The sequence below is a fragment of the Podarcis cretensis genome (genome assembly GCF_951804945.1).
Source record: "Podarcis cretensis genome assembly, chromosome: 2".
NCBI classification, from domain to species: Eukaryota; Metazoa; Chordata; class Lepidosauria; order Squamata; family Lacertidae; genus Podarcis; species Podarcis cretensis.
Window position 1 is genome coordinate 110,329,825 of NC_137171.1, and position 21,763 is coordinate 110,351,587.

At 45.6% G+C, this 21,763-nt stretch overlaps 1 protein-coding gene and 1 long non-coding RNA gene across 2 annotated transcripts; one reads left to right on the plus strand and one right to left on the minus strand.

The window, feature by feature from the left end:
- Positions 1 to 296: 296 nt before the first annotated feature.
- LOC307209266 lies at positions 297 to 21,657 on the plus strand. Its single transcript, XR_013835492.1, has 5 exons — positions 297 to 401; positions 5,924 to 6,048; positions 6,496 to 6,572; positions 13,411 to 13,485; positions 21,364 to 21,657. It is a non-coding gene; the product is annotated as an uncharacterized lncRNA (long non-coding RNA).
- On the minus strand, positions 3,487 to 13,992 carry LOC307208638 (hyaluronidase-1-like). The gene is made up of 4 exons (XM_079963462.1): positions 13,727 to 13,992; positions 9,065 to 10,017; positions 5,915 to 6,004; positions 3,487 to 3,856 (listed from the first exon to the last, which is right to left on the minus strand). The coding sequence occupies exons 1-4, from the start codon at positions 13,908 to 13,910 to the stop codon at positions 3,518 to 3,520; spliced, it is 1,566 nt and encodes a 521-aa protein (XP_079819588.1). The 5' UTR covers positions 13,911 to 13,992; the 3' UTR covers positions 3,487 to 3,517.
- Positions 21,658 to 21,763: the final 106 nt, after the last annotated feature.

A 21,763-nucleotide genomic window follows, 5' to 3' on the forward strand; every position in this document is an offset into this window, starting at 1 on the left:
GGGCTACTCTGAAGAGCAGCAGGGATAAGGGCAGTGGTTGCCTTGGGCCATTTCAGGCACAAAGGGCTGGGTGTTAAGAGAAATTCAAATGGGGTGAGGGATCAGCTGTGTGCCATACAGAATGTCCCGGACTGTCAGGGACTGGGCAGAGGCGATATGGTGGAGACTGCCTCCTCAGCCTGACCCTTCCAGGGGGGAGGAAGAGGAAGACAGTTTAGATTTACAACAGGGGTTTGCAGGAGCTCACAGCTCAGAGGCAAATGGGGGGGGGGAGTTGGAAAATAATGGGAGAGGAGGAAGAGGAGGAGGAAGCAGCAGAGAGATGACAGCCGATGGACACAGTGTCTTTAGAAAGCATTCCAGGACCACCACTACCACCCTGAACCCAGCAAGCCATAAAGGTAGGAGAGCAAAGAGCTCAAAGACAGAGGGCACAGCAGCTCCCATAGAAGTGACAAATGAGGAAGTGGGAGAGATGGGGGGATGGAGATTCACTCGGGACAACACCATTATCCAAGAGGCTGGGTTCTATAGCCGCTCTCTGTAAATACTGAATAAAAAGAAACCTCCCTTGTCTTTATACTTTCCCTTTGTCTTTATACTTTATACTTTATACTATACTGGCAATCAGCTGGGAGTCACTCATAGCAGCCTGACACAGACCTCAGCTGATGCCTGATGGCATCTTACGTGGAAGACATGCCTGTTCCTTTCACTGGGTTTTCTGTTCAGCTCTAGTTTTAAATTGTAACGCCTTGATGTGCTGAGCAATCTACTCTCAACCAACCTGCAGGTGAAACAGAATGGATGAACGCTGGCTTTATAGGCCATATTCCCTAATTTTTTCTGTTAGGCCAGCACTTTTCTGGTTGTAGCATCAGGAGGAGATATCTTGTTGCTATCTTCTCATGATCTCTTCAGGAAGGAACAATAGTGATGGCTAGCCAGAGCTGCAAAAGTTTAGACAAATACAAATACAATATATTTATTGTCATTGTCCCATACAGAACAATGAAATTGAAAATCTACATAAGACATTCAAAAACCCCTAAAAACTCTGAAACCCCATTTTAAAATACAATATACTATAGAGACTCCTTATGCTGTGTTTAGAACCAGAATTGCATTTGCGTAGAACCTGTTTCTCAGGTGGTTAGTCCTGGTCTTTATAACCCTATACCTTCTTCCAGAACACAGAAGCTGAAAGAGATCATTTCCAGGGTGTGTACTATCCTGCACTATCTCTGCAGATTTATTATGGCATCTGACGGCATAGATTTGATCTAAGGTGGGAAGAGTGCACCCAAACCCTTTCTGCCACTGTAGTACATTTGAGCTTTTCCCTATTACTCAGTAACCAGAAGGTTATGAAAGGAGACTAGTTCCCTCTCCAAATGTAAGGCCTAGGTTTAGTGGAGGTTGCTCCATTTGTGGCCAGCAATTTATTTTTAATTTTCCACTGAAATCCCAAAGCCAGAATCTTTCTGTCCCACCCGTCCTTCAATAATCCATTTCAATCTAGAGAATCCCAAATACTTTTCCGTTAAACTCTCATTCCCTGCACAGGTTAGCCATTCTCAATCCAAGCAGAGCACTATGGCCACAAAGTCCCACTAGTTTGGCTGAGAAACCTGGCAGTAGCTCAACTTCTGGCAAGTGAGACCTCACTTAGTTTGAGGAGCTAGGTTCAACTCAGCCCTTGTATAAGGCCAGGGGAACCTCCTTGGCTTCCCAGTTCATCTGGGCTTGAAAGGTACAAGAGGCTTCTGGCAACATCCTGGGGTGACTCTGGAGAGCAGCAGAGATATGGTTCTCTCTGCCTTTGCGGGGAATAATGTACTGATTGTTAGGAAAAATCCTAACAGGTTGAAGAATCAGCTGGATGCTGCACAGAATGTCCCAGACCTCAGAGGCCACCTGATACTATCTGATGTGTGTTTCTGGCAATCAGCAATACATCCATTGTATAAGGCTGGGAGGAACCTTGTTGGCTTCTCGCTTCATCCCGGGGGATCTTGAAAGGTAGAGGACACCTCTGCCAATATGCTGGGATGGCTCCGAAGAGCAACAGAGGTGTGGGCAGAAGTTTCTTGGGCTTTTCGGCACACGATGTACTGATTTTTCAGACAAATCCAAATGGCCCAAAGGATCAGCTGAATGCTGCACAGAATGTCCCATATTCCGGTGGCCCTCTGATGCTATCTGAACAGGGAAGGACTATTATCAAAAGCGTGATCTGTGATTTGTCCAGCTGGAGAAGTAAATTTTCTGTCCATTTCAGCCATTAAATATGTCAGACAGGGACATGGCTAGGTGACAACAAGCTGCTGACTTATAAAGTCTTGTACAACTTGAGACCTGATTACTTGAAGGAGTGTCTGCCTGCATATCAAGATCTGTGGGAGAGGCCCTCTTGATGATTCTGAAGCCCCCTGAGATATGTTATGTAGGGGTGATTCCCTGCTCAGTTGTGCTACCCTTGGCCCTCTGATATATGGGTAGTGCTGATTCTGATGAGTTTGAGGCACCAACTTTAGGCATATCTTTTCACTGAAACATTTGCTGGAGCTTAGCGCCTCTGCCTATTTCTTGTAGTTTTCTTTGCTGTCAAGAAAGATGTGATGGACTCATCCCTGTTGGACTGCCTTGGCCCACTCGCACGCCGCCCCTGAGGTCGAAGGAAGCCACTTCCTGAACCCCACCCCAGGCATGAGCTACTCACATGGTTGGCAGAGGAAGGCTGAGGCTCCTCCCCCTCACACACACGGACATTTGGGGCCCTCTCCCAGGGGCTGATGGGAGATGTAGCAAATGCTGGTCCCATGTTGGAAGGCACCAATGCAGCTGCCATCCCAGGAGCTGCTTTTACAGCCTCCATCCACAGGCCACGCAAAATTGGGGTGCCCGTGATGAAGGAAGAGCCCAGGGCACTTTCAAGGAAAGCAGGGTAGCTCTGCTTAAAGGTAAAGGTAAAAGGGTAAAGGACCCCTGGACGGTTAAGTCCAGTCAAAGGTGACTGTGGGGTGCGGCGTTCATCTTGCTTTTCAGGTTAAGGGAGCCAACGTTTGTCCGCAGACAGCTTTCTAGGTCATGTAGCTAGCATGACTAAACCGCTTTTAGTGCATCAGGACACTGTGATGGAAACCAGAGGACACAGAAACGTCGTTTAATTTCCCGCCACAGTGGTACCTATTTATCTACTTGAACTTTGACGTGCTTTCGAAATGCTTGGTTGGCAGGAGCAGGGACAGAGCAACAGGAGCTCACCCCGTCATGGGGTTTCTAACCGCTGTCCTTCCAATCGACAAGCTCAAGAGGCTCAGTGGTTTAGACCACAGCGCCACCCGCTTAAAACGGGGCACTTGGCCGGCATATAATATATACCACATTTTTAACCCATTGCTATTGCAATGGGTTACAAACGAGCTATAAAATATTTTAAATAAACAGATGAATAAAAATAATCAAAAGCGGAACAATGCAATATTGAGTAAGAGAGACTGAATTGCCTTTATTGTCAGTATGGTTTTCGCCCTTTTGAGGACGAAGGCCACTTGCAAGCCGACCCCTTCCATCCCTGGTAACAGTGGCAGATGAAGCTGCTTTTCAGGGCCTTTCTATCCTTCTGCCTCAGATATCCTTTCACGAGGACTTTTCTTGCATCTGAGGTATTGAAGACAATCTTATAACGGTGAGAAGGCAAATGCAGATAAGCATCCGATTCACTGTTTCTACGAACGCATCTTCCATTCATGTTGCAGAGAGTTTTGCTGCAGAACGTGGCCGCAGAAGTCACATTAATGATGTAACGTCCCAAGGGACCACTTATATAGCTTTTCAGTTGCAAACAGCTTTCCTAAAAGAAAACAAAGACAACAACAGGCTTAGTGGCAGAGCAATACCTTGCACATCTACAGGGAAGTAAACCCCACAGGGTCCACAGTGGCTCACTCCCATATAAACCGGAATATTGGGTTGCAGATTGCATCTCTATTGTCAAATGACCAGGACAGATACTTGTCTGAGTGATCAAGGAATGTGTCCATGGCAAAGAAGGGAATTGGGGGGGGGGGATTCAATAACTCTTGGTTTTATTTATTTATCTGTATGTTTCTACAGCCCATGGTAGGGAGGAAAGCAGCAAAATGGGTTCTTCATTTTGCTCCTCATCTTTTTCTGTAATTTCCAGATCTGTTGACACCACCACGGGATGCGGGTGGCGCTGTGGGTTAAACCACAGAGCCTAGGGCTTGCCGATCGGAAAGTCAGCAGTTTGAATCCCCGCGACGGGGTGAGCTCCCGTTGCTCAGTCCCTGCTCCTGCCCACCTAGCACTTCGAAAGCGCAAGTAGATAAATAGGTACCGCTCCGGCGGGAAGGTAATCGGCGTTTCCGTGCACTGCTCTGGTTCGCCAGAAGCAGCTTCGTCATGCTGGCCACATGACCCGGAAGCTGTACGCCGGCTCCCTCAGCCAATAAAGCAAGATGAGCACTGCAACCCCAGAGTTGGCTACGACTGGACCTAATGGTCAGGGGTTCCATTACCTTTACCTTGATACCACCACGACGTGTAGGTATATAGGTTTGCCTAGTTGGAGAACCCACTCAGTTGAGCCACTAAGATTGCCACATTCAGGTAGTATACTAAGGGCTTCTCTGCATTTACATTTTGCCCTGCCCTTTCTGAGCTCTCCCCCCTTTTCTTTCTTTCTTTCTTTCTTTCTTTCTTTCTTTCTTTCTTTCTTTCTTTCTTTCTTTCTTTCTTCTCCAGAGCTTTCACCACGAAAATCAGCTCTTTGAAGAATCTCTTTTCTCCTTTACATTTTTTTTGTTCTTTTTATGATTTTAAATTCTTGAGAGCCCTCTGTTTATCTTACTCATATGTCAGTTTTATTTTCTGAAGCCCAGAGCTTTTTTTCAGAGGGTACTCAAGGCTACGCAGCACTGGCACCTCTTTTTTGTTGTTAAAAAGTGTGGCACTTACTTAATGGTGATTACTGGCACCCATTTTTCTTTTTTAAAAAAAAAACACTGCTGAAGACTTATATTTGGGGTAAAAAGATACATACAGAGAGGTGTTGGACAGAAGAGGAAGGCAGGCAAGAAAGGTCTTTCTCAAAGTGTGAGGTTGAGGGAGGGGGAAGCTCCCAGGTGAGAGCTAGGAGGGTTTACTTCCCTGTATGTGGTCTGAACATTAAGATACAATTGTGATAGATTTTGTGTCATTGTTGTTGCTGCTGCTGTTCTGTTCTGTTCTATTATTTTATTTTATTTTTCTTTCTTTTTTCTCCCCCCTTTCTTCTTCTGTTATATCTTTTTATTTCTTTTTCTGCATTTTGTTGTTGTTTAGTCGTTTAGTCGTGTCTGAATCTTCGTGACCCCATGGACCAGAGCACGCCAGGCACTCCTGTCTTCCACTGCCTCCCGCAGTTTGGTCAAACTCATGCTGGTAGCTTCGAGAACACTGTCCAGCCATCTCGTCCTCTGTCGTCCCCTTCTCCTTGTGCCCTCCATCTTTCCCAACATCAGGGTCTTTTCCAGGCAGTCTTCTCTTCTCATGAGGTGGCCAAAGTATTGGAGCCTCAGCTTCAGGATCTGTCCTTCCAGTGAGCACTCAGGGCTGATTTCCTTCAGAATGGAGAGGTTTGATCTTCTTGCAGTCCATGGGACTCTCGGGAGTCTCCTCCAGCACCATAATTCAAAAGCATCAATTCTTTGGCGATCAGCCTTCTTTATGGTCCATTTTCTGCATTACGTTATTATTATTATTTCTCTTTAGACCAGTTTGGTTTTTTACTGTATTATATGTAAAAAAAAACAAAATTAATACACAGGGGTGGGGAGAGAAGATGATGAGAGGTTACCCAAGAATTCTTGCAAAATCAAATACATTTTCTTAACCCAGATTCACTTACTTTACTTAGGGCATACCGATGGTTTCCCCAGAGGATGACTCCTGCGGCCCCCAGTGCTGCACTCTCACCAATAGTATTCACCAAGTCTTCCTGAAAAGTAAAGCAGGAACATGCGTAATAACCAAGAGGCAAAGGTAAGGCACTGCTGTGATGTCCCCCTATGAACCAACCTGCGATCATAAGCTCTTCTTCATGTGTCTCCTCCACAAGAGGTCCAGAGAGCGACAACACAAGAACGGGCCTTTTTTCTGGTGGCTCCCTGCTTGTGGAGTGCTCTCCCCAGGGACACTCACCTGGCGCCTTCATTACATAGTTTTAGGCACCAAGCAGCAACCTTCTTCTCCCAGGGCTTTGGCTAATTAAACGATCTATGGCCTTTTAAACTGTGTTGGGGGGCGGGTATAGCTTTTGTTTATTATTATGGTGTGTATTTTTGTGTTTTTATATTGTAAACCATTCCATGATCCTTCGATGAGGGGTGATATAGATATAGAAATAATAATAATAATAATAATAATAATAATAATAATAATATACACACTCGTTTTGCTTTTCTTTGCTTTTTTGGTTCACCGTTGCAGAAACCACTAAAGAAACAGGTTTTTTGAACACTACAACCCACCCCCCTTGCAGCACCTGTTTGCCAGAGATTTCACTGGTAGGAATGTGCATACCAGAGGGTATAATGCCGTTTTCTACAACACTGTCAACCCTCTTTTACAAGCAAAGGCTAGTGTCTATCTCCTGTGAAAACATGCAGCAATTTCAAGAGTGTGGGATCAATCCGAATGACCAGGATAGTTAAAGGTAAAGGTAAAGGGACCCCTGACCGTTAGGTCCAGTCGCAGGTGACTCTGGGGTTGCGGCGCTCATCTCACTTTACTGGCCGAGGGAGCCGGCGTACAGCTTCCGGGTCATGTGGCCAGCATGACTAAGCCACTTCTGGCAAACCAGAGCAGCGCACGGAAACACCCTTTACCTTCCCGCTGGAGTGGTACCTATTTATCTACTTGCACTGTGTGCTTTCGAACTGCTAGGTTGCCAAGAGCAGAGACCAAGCAACGGGAGCTCACCCCATCGCGGGGATTTGAACTGTCGACCTTCTGAACAGCGATCCAAATGACCAGGATAGGGCACAATAAATGCGAACCCTTTTCAGCACCCATAAAGCTCAAAAACTCTGTATTCCAAAAACTGCATCCCTGCTACCTGTGTAACTCAACTCTGAAACTGCCTGGATAGCTCAGTTGGTTAGAGCATGGTGCTGACAGTGCCAAGGTTGCTGGTTTGATCCTGGCAACTGCATATTCCTGCACTGCAGGGGGTTGGGCTGCTCGACAATCCTCAGGGTCCCTTCCAACTCTACGATTCTACTGTGAGCTCCCATGCCACCTCCGGCCCTGTGCTTTTCTACAACTCTATGAACCTGTTGGGAAAAGTTGCCATGTCAACAGTATGTGGGTGATGTCCAGCTCTTATTCAGGAGAGGATGTGCAGTTGCTGGATCGGAGTCTGGGTGCAGCAATGAGCTGGGTGAGGGCCAATGAGTTGAGACTGAACTCTGTTTAGATGAAAGTGCTGGTGGTGGGTTGTACTTGGCTCCATGCTGGATGAGGCCGAACTCTTCCAGAAGGATCAGGTGCATAGATTGGGCGTTATTCAAGGACCCAACACTGGAAGGCTGTCTGGATACTTCGAAAGTAGTTCCTGCGCTGGGAGGTGGTGTAAAATGAGACTGCCAGGCTTCTGGGTAGCATTGCGATTTGGGAATGGACCTCGCCAATCCTTAAAGAACAGCACCGGGATGCAAGCAGGCCCAGTTCAGGGTTTGGACTTTGGTCTATAAAGTAGGTTCCTGGGCCCCAAATACTTGAATGCTTGCCTCTGCCAGTATGTGCTACTATCTGCAGCAGAGGCCCTCTTGTGGTCCTGTGACTGTGGCACATCATTGTCAGCTGTGGCTGTAGAACTTCGCTGTGGTGCTCTGCTGAGGAACTCTCTCCCACTAGAAATATGACACACACACACACACAAACACACTTTCTGCTGTTGCCAACTTTTCATCACCACATGAAGAAATTTCTGGTTTGTTTAAAGGCGTCAGCTCCTGGAGGCCAAGGCACTTTGACACCCCCCATCTTTTTTTTTGAAAGGGCAGAGCCCCCTCAATATTCAGAGGACCTCACTCGCAATATCAGGGTGCTGCGTTGGGGTCCCTCAATTGTCCAGAGAATCTGGCACCTCTGGGTATATTGTGGATTTAGGGAAGAGAGTGCTAAGCAATGCTCTGTTCACCATGGCAGTATATTTCTTTTTAGAGTGTTTATGATTTAAATGCATATATTTGTGGTTTAAATGTATATGTATATGTATATGTATATGTGTTATAGTACACATATATTAGGGCTGCTATACGTCCGGGTTTTCCTTTCTCGGACATATCCAGGATTCATCCAGGTGGAATTCCCCAAAACCCGGACATATGGCAACTCATGCTGGAAGTGTTTTTATTTTGGCGATTTTCCTTTAAAATACCTCAAAAACTTGATATATTTTTTGGGAAATTTTTCAAAAAAAAAAAAAGCAGCTCAGAAACTTTAGCCAAATGAAGAAGAATAAATGCTTAACAACTTTTGTGTCTGGATTTTCACTTTTTGAAATATAGCAACCCTAACATATATGATTGTGGAGGTTCAGCTCAGGCCAACCCATCCTGGGTCATTCTGGGGACAACCCAGCCTGCCATGGAAGCAGCATTAAATTGTTTTGGGGAGCAGGACAAATGTTTCAGCTAAAAAAAAAAACCTGCTGAGAGCCAGGAGCTTCCATTCTACAAAGTGCTCCTTCATAAGTGGCCCCTCTGTATGAGCATTCTGCAGGAAAGTCCCTTGCAAGGCAACAACTGTTCAAGAGATTGTCTACTTGTGAGACTACTGCACTTTTGTAGCTCAAAAAACACTAGTTCACTCTCTGGAGAAGGGATTTCTGGTTTCAGAGCATTGCCTACTTAGTGACAGAAGTTGTCCTAGGCTCTTGCATGAATTCCTTTCTCTAACATTGGAGCTTTCACGTGTATACAATCAGCTCAACAGTAATGTTTAAACTGGTTCTGGGAGGTTTATAGATTCTAGTCTATGCCTTTCCCCTTACCTCTGTCAAAGGGCTGAACGTTCTGGCATAAAATGGCCTAGAATACACAAAAACAGGCAAGGCATAGTCCTTTCTAGCCATGGTAGCAACACGCATTGCTTCCATAACCCGATAGCGCACAAATCTCTGAGAGTTCCGACTTGACTGCAGCTTGTGCTGCAGGTATACGGAAGGATATAGGGCAGTGCTTTCTTTCCATAACCAAAGCAGACGGTCGTTCAATTTCAAGTCAAGCTTTTCACATTTTCCTGTGTATTTATCTGGATGCACCATGAAATTATAATTATGGCATTCCGGGTATAGATAGTAACCCCAGAGTCCCTTTGGTCTCATTCTTTTCACTTGGATAAGGGTGTTCTTCATAAACGTCTCCCCTGCCTTTTCAAATGCTTGTTTGGCGGCTCTCCTGATTCTGAAACTAGACCAGTGAGGATTCTCCTTTCTAATAGGTTCGAGAGACCAAATTTTGTACATATTTCTAGTGCCCACGTTCCTCATCCACTGGGGCTTCCAGTCTTCCCAGTCAATGACTCCAAGTCCCTGGAACTGGTTCGTAGGTATGGCCTTTTTGAGATCAGACTTGACTTTGGCGATGTGCTTGTATAGGTTTCCGCGCTGTGGTATCCCTCCATTGACGGGCTTAACGGGGCTCTTTAAATAGGGGTAGTAGCCCAAGCGATTGTGATAAAATATTGTCACAGTGGAGCCACTCAAGTCGTCATTGGGATTTGCGTGAATTTTAAAAGTTCTAAGGTCTAAATCCACCTTGTGCCGCAGCTGGCACAGTCTGGTTGGTGCGTTCCATAGCACTACAAAAGGTTTGCGTGCGAACAATGGAGTACTCGCATGCATAATTTCTTTACCATCCACCACCATCACTAACATCCAGACTCCTAGACATGTAATCCACAGATGGCGCAGAGTATGCCATTTTTCAGATACTGCTGTGGCAACTTCATCACAGGGTGGGAGGAGGGAGAAAAAAAGAAAAAAACATTAGTGAACAGTGAAGACAATATCTTTTTTTAAAAAAAACACACATTGTGATTTGATTTTACAAATGAAAAAATAATTGCAATGCCAAATACATATCCATAAAATGAGATTTCTCTTAATCTTGTGACTCCCCCCCCCACACACACACATCACTTCCACGAGTTCTATTGTCAACATTTCCAACTGCATATTATTTCATAGTCTATGTTTTATATCAATCCCTATTATCCATGATATTTGTTACATTACAAGTGAGATTTAAATCCTGCTAATGTTTTCATCTGCTTACAGTGGTCTCCTAAATCAATTATAAATTTCTCCCATCCTTCCTTGAATTTCTTGTCTTCTTGGTCTCTGAGTTTCCCAGTCAGTTTTGCCATTTCAGCATAGTCTAACAGCTTAGTTTGCCATTCCTCTCTGTTAGGGACTCTTTCTTCTTTCCATCAGCGAAGACAAGACCTAACATAACTTTTTCTAACTGGTGAATCAGTTAAAAATCACAGCCGTAGAGCAAACTAGCCCCAGTAAGGCTGCTGCAGAGGCTTGATTGGCAAGTCAGCCTTTCCCAGAAATCAACCCCAGGTTGCAGAATCTAATGCAGCAAAACAGACACCAAGCTATCCATGTGCAACCCAGGGCTACAATCTACAATCATGGTTTTTAACATTAAGGAAGGGTTAAGGAATGTTTTTGATAAGCTAGATGGACACATGTTGTCCTGCTATTTACGTTCATAATGTGTTATTTATTACCTTGTCTTTTTTAATCGCTGTGGTGGTCATGTAGGATTGCTATGAGGAATTATGAAAAATGAAGTAAGCCATTGTGTCAGCGGTGAAAGCATTGCTTTGACGGGGTTTGAGTCATTGACACAATTTCTGATTCAACCCCACAAGCCTTCATCTCTGTCCCATTTTCTCTATGCCTGACAGTCACGTATAAGCATTCTACGCAGACCAGTTGCTTACCAGGCATCCTGGGTACATAAAGATAAGGTGGTAGCTTTGATGTAGCTTTTGTTAATCTCAGGGCCAGGAAACAGAGTTCACAAGGAGGTGGTAGAATGCCTGTCTTTCCTTGCCTGCCCTTCCTTTCCTATGGTTTATTACCTCCGGGGTCTGATGAATGCATTCCTCCTTGATTCCTCTTTATTTAGCCTGAACATGTATGCATGCTCAAATAGGAAGTAGTTCTTTGTGGTTAGGAGGCTTCCTCTGATCTGACTTTGTCCCCACGCGGGGATTTTTTAAATGCTCAGAGGAAATCTGATTGGTTCTTACAAATGCTGTGTAAAAGTTCTTTTGTTAATAAAAATGGCCTGGACCAGGGGGTGGCAGGCGCACTTTCTCCCAAAGGTCTTGCTGGTCCAGCCTCGTGTCTATTGTATTAATCAGGGTCCAGACCTTCCTTTGCCTCCAGAACACAACAAATCACTTAATTTTTAATCATTTTATGCTGCTATATTGGTGAAACACTGCTCACATGTCCCGGTGTGGCGTTTTACCCTATTTTTGCTGCATTCAAACTCCAGTCCCCCTCTCATGGTATTTGAGGGACAGTGTTCAGGGAGGGAGAGATAATTAAAATGTGACACCAGAGGGCAGAGCAGAGCAAGCGGCAGCCAACAGCAGGTACAGGAACAGGATTACTTATATTTGACCAAAAAAGGAGAGGAAAATGTAAAAAAATGTTATCATTGTCAAGTATGGCCTGTGATGTTTTGGAACAATGTATCTAATATTGTTCTAATGGGGGGGGGGGATAACGTTAAACAGGTCAATGTAGATCCAGCCCTACTCCCTCCCCTTCAAAGCCAACTTGGTCTTTGTAGAGAGGATGCTTCCATGAAAATTTTAAAGCCCAGTTACTTCCCTTTAGCAATCTAACATCTGGTACCCCACCTGCATTGCTCATAGCCTTGCACTTAACATAGCATAGCAACAAGGACACAGGCAGGAGTTTTGTAGCCTAAGGTCATCCCTGTTGCAGAAAGGGAAACTACTAGTCCTTTTGCTACCACCAATTCACAGTCTACTTTGGCATAAAGTGGGGAGGCGAAATTAGAAATGTTTCTGGGGGAGTACATCATGTATTGTGTTACTGTCTAGAGGGGCTGGGAGCTGGGGGCACTGTCATACAGTGGTTCCGCTCCTTCCTCCTGGGCTGTGTCCAGAAAGTGGGGGGGGGGATGAGTGTTCAGACCCCTGGGCTCACACTTGTGGGGTGCCTCCAGGTTCTGTCCTTTCCCCATGCTTTTCAACATCTACATCCAGCCACTGGGAGAGAGCATCAGGGGGTTTGGGCTGGATGTCCATCAATATGCGGATGATACCCAGCTCTACCTCTCTTTCAAATCAGAACCAGTGAAGGCGGTGAATGTCCTGTGTGAGTGTCTGGAGGCGGTTGGAGGATGGATGGCGGCTAACAGATTGAGGTTGAATCCTGACAAGACAGAAGTACTGTTTTGGGGGGACAGGACGCGGGCAGGTGTGGAGGACTCCCTGGTCCTAAATGAGGTAACTGTGCCCCTGAAGGACCAAGTGCGCAGCCTGGGAGTCATTCTGGACTCACAGCTGTCCATGGAGGTACAGATCAATTCTGTGTCCAGGGCAGCTGTTTATCAGCTCCATCTGATACGCAGGCTGAGACTCTACCTGCCTGCAGACTGTCTCGCCAGAGTGGTGCATGCTCTAGTTATCTCTCACTTCGACTACTGCAATGCGCTCTATGTGGGGCTACCTTTGAAGGTCACCCGGAAACTACAACTAATCCAGAATGCGGCAGCTAGACTGGTGACTGGGAGCGGCCGCCGAGACCATATAACACTGGTCTTGAAAGGCCTACACTGGCTCCCAGTACGTTTTAAAGTGTTGGTGCTGACCTTTAAAGCCCTAAATGGCCTCGGTCCAGTATACCTGAAGGAGTGTCTCCACCCCCATTGTTCTGCCTGGACACTGAGGTCCAGTGCTGAGGGCCTTCTGGTGGTTCCCTCGCTGTGAGAAGCCACGTTATGGGGAACCAGGCAGAGGGCCTTCTTGGTAGTGGCACCCACCCTGTTGAATGCCCTCCTACCAGATGTCAAAAAGAAAAATAACCACCAAACTTTTAGAAGACATCTGAAGACAGCCTTGTTTAGGGAAGCTTTTTAATGTTTAATAGGTTATTGTATTTTAGCATTTTGTTGGAAGCCGCCCAGAGTGGCTGGGGAAACCCAGCCAGATGGGCGGGGTAGAAATAATAAATTATTATTATTATTATTATTGTTATTGTTGTTGTTGTTGTTGTTGTTGTTATGGTTTCATAGCAAACCATGAGCACTGGTTTAAAGGTGTGTTTTTGTTTGTTTGCAGATTTGTTTTCTACAAATTTATTTTCCAAAAGATTGAACCATATCTATGGAAATTCAAATATGCTGGATATTTAAGGTGAGTTATGTGGATATGCTGGCTGCAGACACCATTTTAATATTGAAGTAAGCCCCTCTTCCCCACAATGGTATTTACCAACACAGTAGCAGACATAGTCATCCTCTGTTTGTTTTGGGCTTCCAGAGATGGCCTCTCAAAGGTTGTCCCTGCTAAAACATCCCAAACTACCCATCAAAGCTCAAAAAGCAGCATGGGGATTTCTCTGATTTTAGGAAGAAAGGTGGTAGGTGGGACTTACCTCTACACCTGAGGCAGAGCAAGACTGCAAGCAGCCATTTCTGAGCCAATCCTGGCCCCCCATGATCAAAGAAGAAGCCCTGCTGCATCAGAAAGCCTCTTTGTACTGTGAGGAGGCTGGTTTTGAAGGATGTCAGCTGAGAGAAAGCAGGCTTGCAAGGCAGACTCAGATTCTTGGCAACCATAGTTGTGTAACCTCTAGAAAGCAACACTTTGCTCAGTTTGAGGAACCAGGAGCAAGTGGTCCATTATATGAGGCTGGGAGGAGCCTTCTTGGCTTTTCAGATCAGCTGGCCCTGGTGGGTTGGAAAGGTGCTATAAGCCTCTGGCAATATGCCTGGGGTGGTTCTAAAGAGCCGCAGAGATGTGGGCAGTGGTTCCATTGGGATATTTAGGGCATAATGTACTGATAGCTCAGATAGATTCAAGTGGGTCGATGGATCAGCTGAAGCCTTATAGAATGCCCTTGATAAGAACATAAGAAGAGCTTGCTGGATCAGGCCAGTGAACTTCTAGTCCAGCATCTTGTTCTCACAGGATAGCTCAGTTGGTTAGAGCATGGTGCTGATAAAGCCACTTCGACCCTCGGGAGGAGGTGGTGTTGTGGGCTTCACGCCCCCAACATCAGGGGAATCCTCGGGGCCGCATCATCCCCTGAACCAGCCAATCGGCTTGCTCGGGGTGTGTGGCTTGCCTCACTTAAGGCAAGTGCGGCCCCGGGATCTCCCTCTTTTGGCCGCTCAGCTGCTGAGGTTTCCCACCCGCCCACCCTTTAAGGTTCCCCTTCTGACCTTGCTATGGACCTCGGTTGGTCGCCATTAAGGGACCTGGTAAGAATTTTTTCCACTTGGCAAATTGGCACTGGCCATTTGGTTTTTCACCTACCTCTTAGCAAATTGTCACAACTACTTTGGTTTTGGCGGTTAGGCATTGGTAGGGGTATTGTTATGTAGATGTGGGGGGAGCGCCATCACCTCCCCCGCATATTGAAGGGTAGTCTGGTAAAGGATTCCGGGGGGCGTGGCCTCTTCCGAAGCCTATGGAGGCCAGGGCCTAAAGCGCGCCCCTGAGCGGTGACACCGGGGGAGTCCCTAGTTGATGTGCATCACCAGGGCTCCCCCTGCTGGTGTTAACCCTTCCTGGTCTTCAAGCAGACAGGCTGAAGCAGGATAGTTGGATAGGACCAATGCCTAAGCCAATACCGTTCATCACCTGTAACCAATAAAGTTGTGGCCACTTTTAGCCCATTAACCTAAAATAATGGTATCACATGTCTTTATTTCTACTGGTGGGAGGTGAGAACTTGCCACGCAACACCAAGGTCTTAGGTTTGATCCCCGTGTGGGGCAGCTGCATTGCAGGGGGTTGGACTCAATGATCCTCAGAATCCCTTCCAACTCTACAATTCAATGATTCATCTGGAAGCTTAAGGGAAGCAAAAAAGCAGGACATGAGCACAACAGGACTATCTTCACATGTGATTCCCAGCAACTAGCATTCAGGGGCATACTCTGATCTCTGAGACCTCTTTATGTCTGTCAGGGACCGTGCTGAAGGAATGGTGGGAGCCTCCCCCTCCCCCTGCTCCTGTTCAGAATCCTGAATCTTCCCAGGAGCAGTGGGGCAGTATAGATTTGGAATAGTGGTTTGCAGAGGGACATAGTTCAGAAGACAAAAGTTGGGAAGAGCTGGGTGGTGAACAGCTAGGAGGAGAAGAACTGGGAGAGTTAACTCATTGCGTGACCAGGCACCGATTGCCCCAGCCCCCAGGGACCACCAGAAAGGAATAATGACTCTGACAACGTGTTATGGAATTAAAATTTGGCCACAGCTTTATTCATCACCATCATAGACTTTATTGCGCTAGCCAAAGGCTATGGCATGGTTCACAAGGGGAACAAAAGGAAAAACAGCAATAACCATAAAAACATTTAGCACTGCAAGTGCAATAGACCACGCTCAAGTCTCCTAGAAATTATTTGTTGCATAAGCTAGAATAGCAGGGAAATATCAGGTAAAATATGCTTGTTTAAATGTCTGAATCCCCTTTGCAGTTGACCGCTATTTTATCTAGCTCTTTTCTCCTGATCTTCTTAGCTGCCAATGCACATAATGCTACTTTATAACTTACAAAGTCATCAGTATCGCTCAGCAGCCATTTCACCCTTTCCACCCTGTTAGCATGTGTTCCATTCGTAAGCAGGGGTTTTATAAATCAGTCTCTTGGATCTATATGTAGCAGGCATTGCAGTAAATACAGATCCTCTACACAGGGTTGCCCACATATACCGACCATCCAACACCATCGATTGGAATCGTAATTCTGTAAAAGCAATTTTTAGTACAACAAGTGGGAGCTTTGTCAGATATTTAGCTCGGGTGTGCTCCATTTTAATAAGTGGGAATCATAGTGAACTTTTGATAGAGGCAACTGTGGATAAATTCCTTTCTACATCAGACCTAAAGAGACAATCTCTTAGGCTCCTCCTATCCATCTTCATGGTCACCTGATGATCTTGTAATTGATATTGGGACAAGAGGCTTTGGGTGCCGGCCTTCCAGCATTTGGTCTGTTCCCATTCAGTGTGGGACATAGCGGGGAATCTCTCCTCCGAGAGTGATTGGAGTCTTTTCACATAGTTTAGACACAGATAGTCAATTCTAGCCCATACTGTTGTCACGTCTGCTTCAACACGGATAAGAGCAGCTGGGGTCCCATTGGGGAGCGAGAGCACTTTGCTGAGAAATTTGTTCTGCACTATTTCTAAGGCTTTGTTAGCATTTGGGTCCATGCCCCTTATCACTGCTCCACAGAGCATTTGGGAAACCACTTTATTGGCGAAGACTTTCAGCACAGGTTCTACAATGGCCACCCAGTGTAAAATAGAATTTCATTAGTGCTCCACAAGCTTTCTGTCTGGTGGAACAGCTTTGTCTTGCAGGCCCTGCAGAAAGATGTCAAGTCCCGCAAGGCCCTAGTCTCTTGTAACAGAGCGTTCCACCAGATCGGAGCCACAGCCAAAAAAGCCCTGGCTCTGGTTGAGGCCAGCCTAACCTCCCTGTGGCCTGGAATCTCCAAGATGTTTTTGTTTAGGGAAGAAAAGGCTAAAGGATTCCGCCCAAGGCCTTAAACTGCCAAAGTTGTGACAAATTGCTATGGTGAAGACCCAACCTGCCAATGCAGGAAAATTTATTCCCGGTTCTTCAACAGCAAACAGTCAAAACACCGTAGCAGCGACCGCTAAACTCGAAGAAAAAAGGGTAACCTGCAAACAAGAAACATTAAACAAAGGGAGGGATGGGTGGGTGGGTGGGTGAAGCTCCTGAGCTGACTGCCTGGCTGCTGCCAGCTCCTTCCCCTATTTATGCAACTGGCCCCACCTCTCAGCAGTGTAAATTGACTAACTGAGGCTGGGCGTGAACCTCCAAAGAATAACAACTGAGGCGCAGGCCAGACCATACAACCAGTAAGTTCCCTGGGGTCCGAAGATCTGCGCGCAATCCCGCAAAGGGTGTCAGCTTCGCCTTTGAGCCAGTGCCACCTACTGAGCTCAACCTCTTCAGCCCCGACTGGGCCAGGTGATCTGGAAAGCACTTCCAGAGACCTTCCACGCAGGAAGCAGGTCTAAGTGCTGTGGACTCACAACTCAGAGCTGTGAGCACCGAACTCACTTCTAGTAGTCAGTGGAGCACAGCAGAGCATGAATCACTCGAACGACAGCTCTGTAGAATGTTGTTGTTTAGTCGTTTAGTCGTGTCCGACTCTTCGTGACCCCATGAACAAGAGCACACCAGGCAGTCCTGTCTTCCACTGCCTCCCGTAGTTTGGTCAGACTCATATTTGTAGCTTTGAGAACACTGTCCAACCATCTTGTCCTCTGTCGTCCCCTTCTCCTTGTGCCCTCCATCTTTCCCAACATCAGGGTCTTTTCCAGGGAGTCTTCTCTTCTCATGAGGTAGCCAAAGTATTGGAGCCTCAGCTTCACGATCTGTCCTTCCAGTGAGCACTCAGGGCTGATTTCCTTCAGAATGGATAGGTTTGATCTTCTTGCAGTCCATGGGACTCTCAGGAGTCTCCTCCAGCACCATAATTCAAAAGCATCAATTCTTCGGCGATCAGCCTTCTTTATGGTCCAACTCTCACTTCCATACATCACTACTGGGAAAACCATAGCTTAAACTATACGGACCTTTGTTGGCAAGGTGATGTCTCTGCTTTTTTTATTATTATTATTCTCTACAGCTACTGTACAAACTATCTACAAACTAAATGGAGATGCTGGGCTGCACTGAGTGTTACAGCTACATGAGCAGCGACCTTATCTATACACAGATAACACTCAGACTCCCCCTTTGAAGTCAGGCTGGAGCGGAATAAGTAATGAGCCAAATCCACCCCCTCCTTTCTGAAACATTAGCAGATTCTTGCAATGGGAGGGCACCCACAGTGTAAAGTGTGAGTGCTCACTCTTGCTGGAGAGCCTACATCAGCCCAGCCCAAGGTCACGACAAGCAGATAAGGTGGCAGCTCAGAAACCAAAGTGTGTTGCGAGATCAGGTTGCAAGATGAGGAAGTGACTTGGGAGGGAGTGGGTGTAAACCTTATTTGGGAGCACCTTTACTCTGAGAATGGACTCTTTGTTCTTTTGCTGTGATCATTAAAACCTCTTTAAATGGTAAGGGACTATTTTTGCTTTCAGTTACAGATAGGTAGCCGTGTATGTCTGCCATAGTCAAAACAAAATAAAAAAAATCCTTCCAGTAGCACCTTAAAGACCAACTAAGTATTTTTGCTTTGTTCTGCTTATCTACGGGCAAAGGGAGGGAGGAAGCCACTTCCCCGAAGCCTGACAATGTCTGACTTAGAAGGAATTCTTCTTCCTTTTAATAAGTTTTCGGTCCACCCTCATATTTCTTGTTTCACTGGGCCCATATAGCATCAAAACAGTTGATGCGTGCAACTTGGGAGAGACGGCAGGTTGGTTGGCTGGTTAGTCATCTGGCTGAATCAATTTCACTTTGGATCCTGAGTGCAAGAACTGGGAGAAACATCATGATACACTTGGGCTAGGCTAATATCTAGGGTTCCCAAGTCCAGATTTTAATTTACAGTGGTACCTCGGGTTACATATGTTTCAGGTTACATACGCTTCAGGTTACAGACTCCGCTAACCCAGAAATAGTACCTCGGGTTAAGAACTTTGCTTCAGGATGAGAACAGAAATCGTGCTCCGGCGGCGCAGCAGGAGGCCCCATTAGCTAAAGTGGTGCTTCAGATTAAGAACAGTTTCAGGTTAAGAACGGACCTCCAGAACAAACTAAGTACAAATTAAGAAGTACCACTATATATTTAAGAGCTCCTCCAGACTTCCTTTTTAAATTGTGCACTGATGATTCTTTGTGCTCGTGATGCTGCTTGCGATCCTGCTTTCAACGCATGTTGCACCTGCAAAAGTTTTGGGGCAGTCTCAGTGGTTCATGCATATACCATAACTTTCTGATGTAATCCCACGATATTTTAAAACCACAAATGTTCTAGTATATTTTTGTCCCACTTTTGTGGTATGATAGCTCCCCTGGGCAGGAATAATGTGGTATGGTTGGGGGGAAATCACAGTACAAAGCAGAGCAGACGAAATCCAGCACTAATACACAATCGTTGTGTCAAGAACATGTTACAGGAGACCCCCACCATAAAAACCCAGTCTGGAGGGGGTCTTAGGGACATGGAACAATGAGTTGTGCCTAGGTTTCTATCTGAACATCACCGTATACTGGGCAGGAGCATTGGGCAGAATTGTGAACCTGCTCTGCACATTCATCCCATTTCTTTGCGTTGGCCGCACCATCTATTTACAGTGGTACCTTGGTTTATGAACTTAATCCATTCTGGAAGTCCGTTCTTAAACCGAAGCCATTCTTAAACCAAGGCACACTTTCCCTAATGAAGTCTTCCACCACCGGTGCCCTTCCACTATTTGACTTCCATTTGTAGACCGAGGTAAAGTTCGTAGACTGAGGTAAACTTCCAGTTTTGCAGAAGTTTGCAAACTGAATAGTTCGTTAAGAGGGCTGTTCGTAATCCGATGTACCACTGTAATTGAAAACTAGAGTTATTAAGTAGCTGTGATGAAAATGTGAGCCCCTTCAGTGTAGCACAATTTATTGATTTATAGTAGCATTTCTATACAGTGGTACCTCTGCTTAGGAACGCTTCAGGTTACGAGCTCCGCTAACCCGGAAGTAAAGTAGCTGCTCCTGGCCGGGAACTTTGACCCAGGATGTGAATGGAAATCATGCAATAGAGGCACACGTGCAGTGGGAGGCCCCATTAGAGAAAGTACGCCTGAGGACAAGAACAGTTTCAGCTTAGGAACAGACCTCCGGAATGAATTAAGTTCATAACCAGAGGTACCACTGTATTGGCCTCTTATAAAATAACAAGGAGATGTGTAACAATGGGTGCTAGCATGTCCTTGGCCCATAGTTTATTTATGTGGTTCATAGCATCAGTGTAGTTAGCATAAGTCTAATATAAAATATGCCTTTCAGTAATCTATGAGGGACGCGGGTGGCGCTGTGGGTTAAACCACAGAGCCTAGGACTTGCTGATCAGAAGGTCGGCGGTTCGAATCCCCGTGACAGGGTGAGCTCCTGTTGCTCGGTCCCAGCTCCTGCCAACCTAGCAGTTCGAAAACATGTCAAAGTGCAAGTTATCTATGACCCTGGTGTAAACTCCTGTCTAAGAAGTGACCTTGTAGATACAAGCAAGCATCCTCACCATTAATGCTTGCCTTACTAAGCTAATTACTAATTACTAGTATGCTTGCATACTAATCTGGTGTTGGCCAGCAAAATTTAATTATCACTCTCCTGTAAGTAGGAAGCAGACTTATCACAGAGAATGATATTCATTTTAAGATACATTTATTATTCAGGAACCGTATAATTAACCAGATGGTTTTCCAAAATTAAGATCATGTCCCCTCAACTTCAAACTTATCTGTGTAAGAAGAATGTCAAACAAGCAGGAACGAGCATCAATAACCAATGATTCAAAAGTATTGAGGTAACATATTATTTGCTCACTCAGGCAGACCTTTCACCCCTCCATAGAGAGTACTTGGCCCCAGAGTGTGCTTAAACCACACGTTATCAATAATTAGGTAGCTCACAAGCCCCAATGCGATCCCCTCCCTGCTCGGTTTTCAAGGATCAACCCTATGCTCATACCCTATGCTCATATATGAACCTCATACCAAGGAATGGGTAAGAGACGCTATTGCCTTGCTGATATAGGATTTGGAATGCGAGAGTTTAACTCTCACATTAGGCACCAATCTCTTATCCCTGGCATTGGGTTCTGCTTCCTTCCTGATTAGGTATGCCACCTCGGTCCCTTATTTTATTCTACTTTCAGTATGGCTCTGGGGCACACGGTCACACTCAACTTTTCAGGCTTGAGTAGTTAGGACTCTCTTTTCTCTCTGTAATTAAGGTGGGTATTTACTCAAAAGGCTGTATTTGCTGTATTGATAATGTTGCTGTCTCTTTTCATTTCATGTAATAAACCAATCGTTCTTCATGTCTTTGGTGAATTAGCTTATTAGGCATACAATTTTATTTTATTTTTTACAGAAACACATGCTGAATCTCCACAAAAGAACCCAATCTTCTCAGAGTGCCTAACAGTGGACAATTAACATAGAATGCTCTCTGCTAGCTCTCATGTTGGTGTGTAGATCACATAAGAAAGGTATTCAGTTGCAAATCTCCATTATGTTTGAGTTGGTCTTTTGTTCCCTCTCTCAGGCCACCAAGGAGACAGGTATGAAAATGATTCTCTCTAGAAACACAGCCTCAGACTGTAATGGAGGCTACAGGAGAGGCAGAGCTTTGTTTTCACTTCTATATGAATTAATGTCATATGTCTAAGATGCTGTACCTGTGCTTGGATAAACACATGGTAACTCTCTGGATGTAACATCATTGTTTTGAGTGTCTGTTTTGGAAGAAGTTCTGTCAGTAAAGCTTTTGA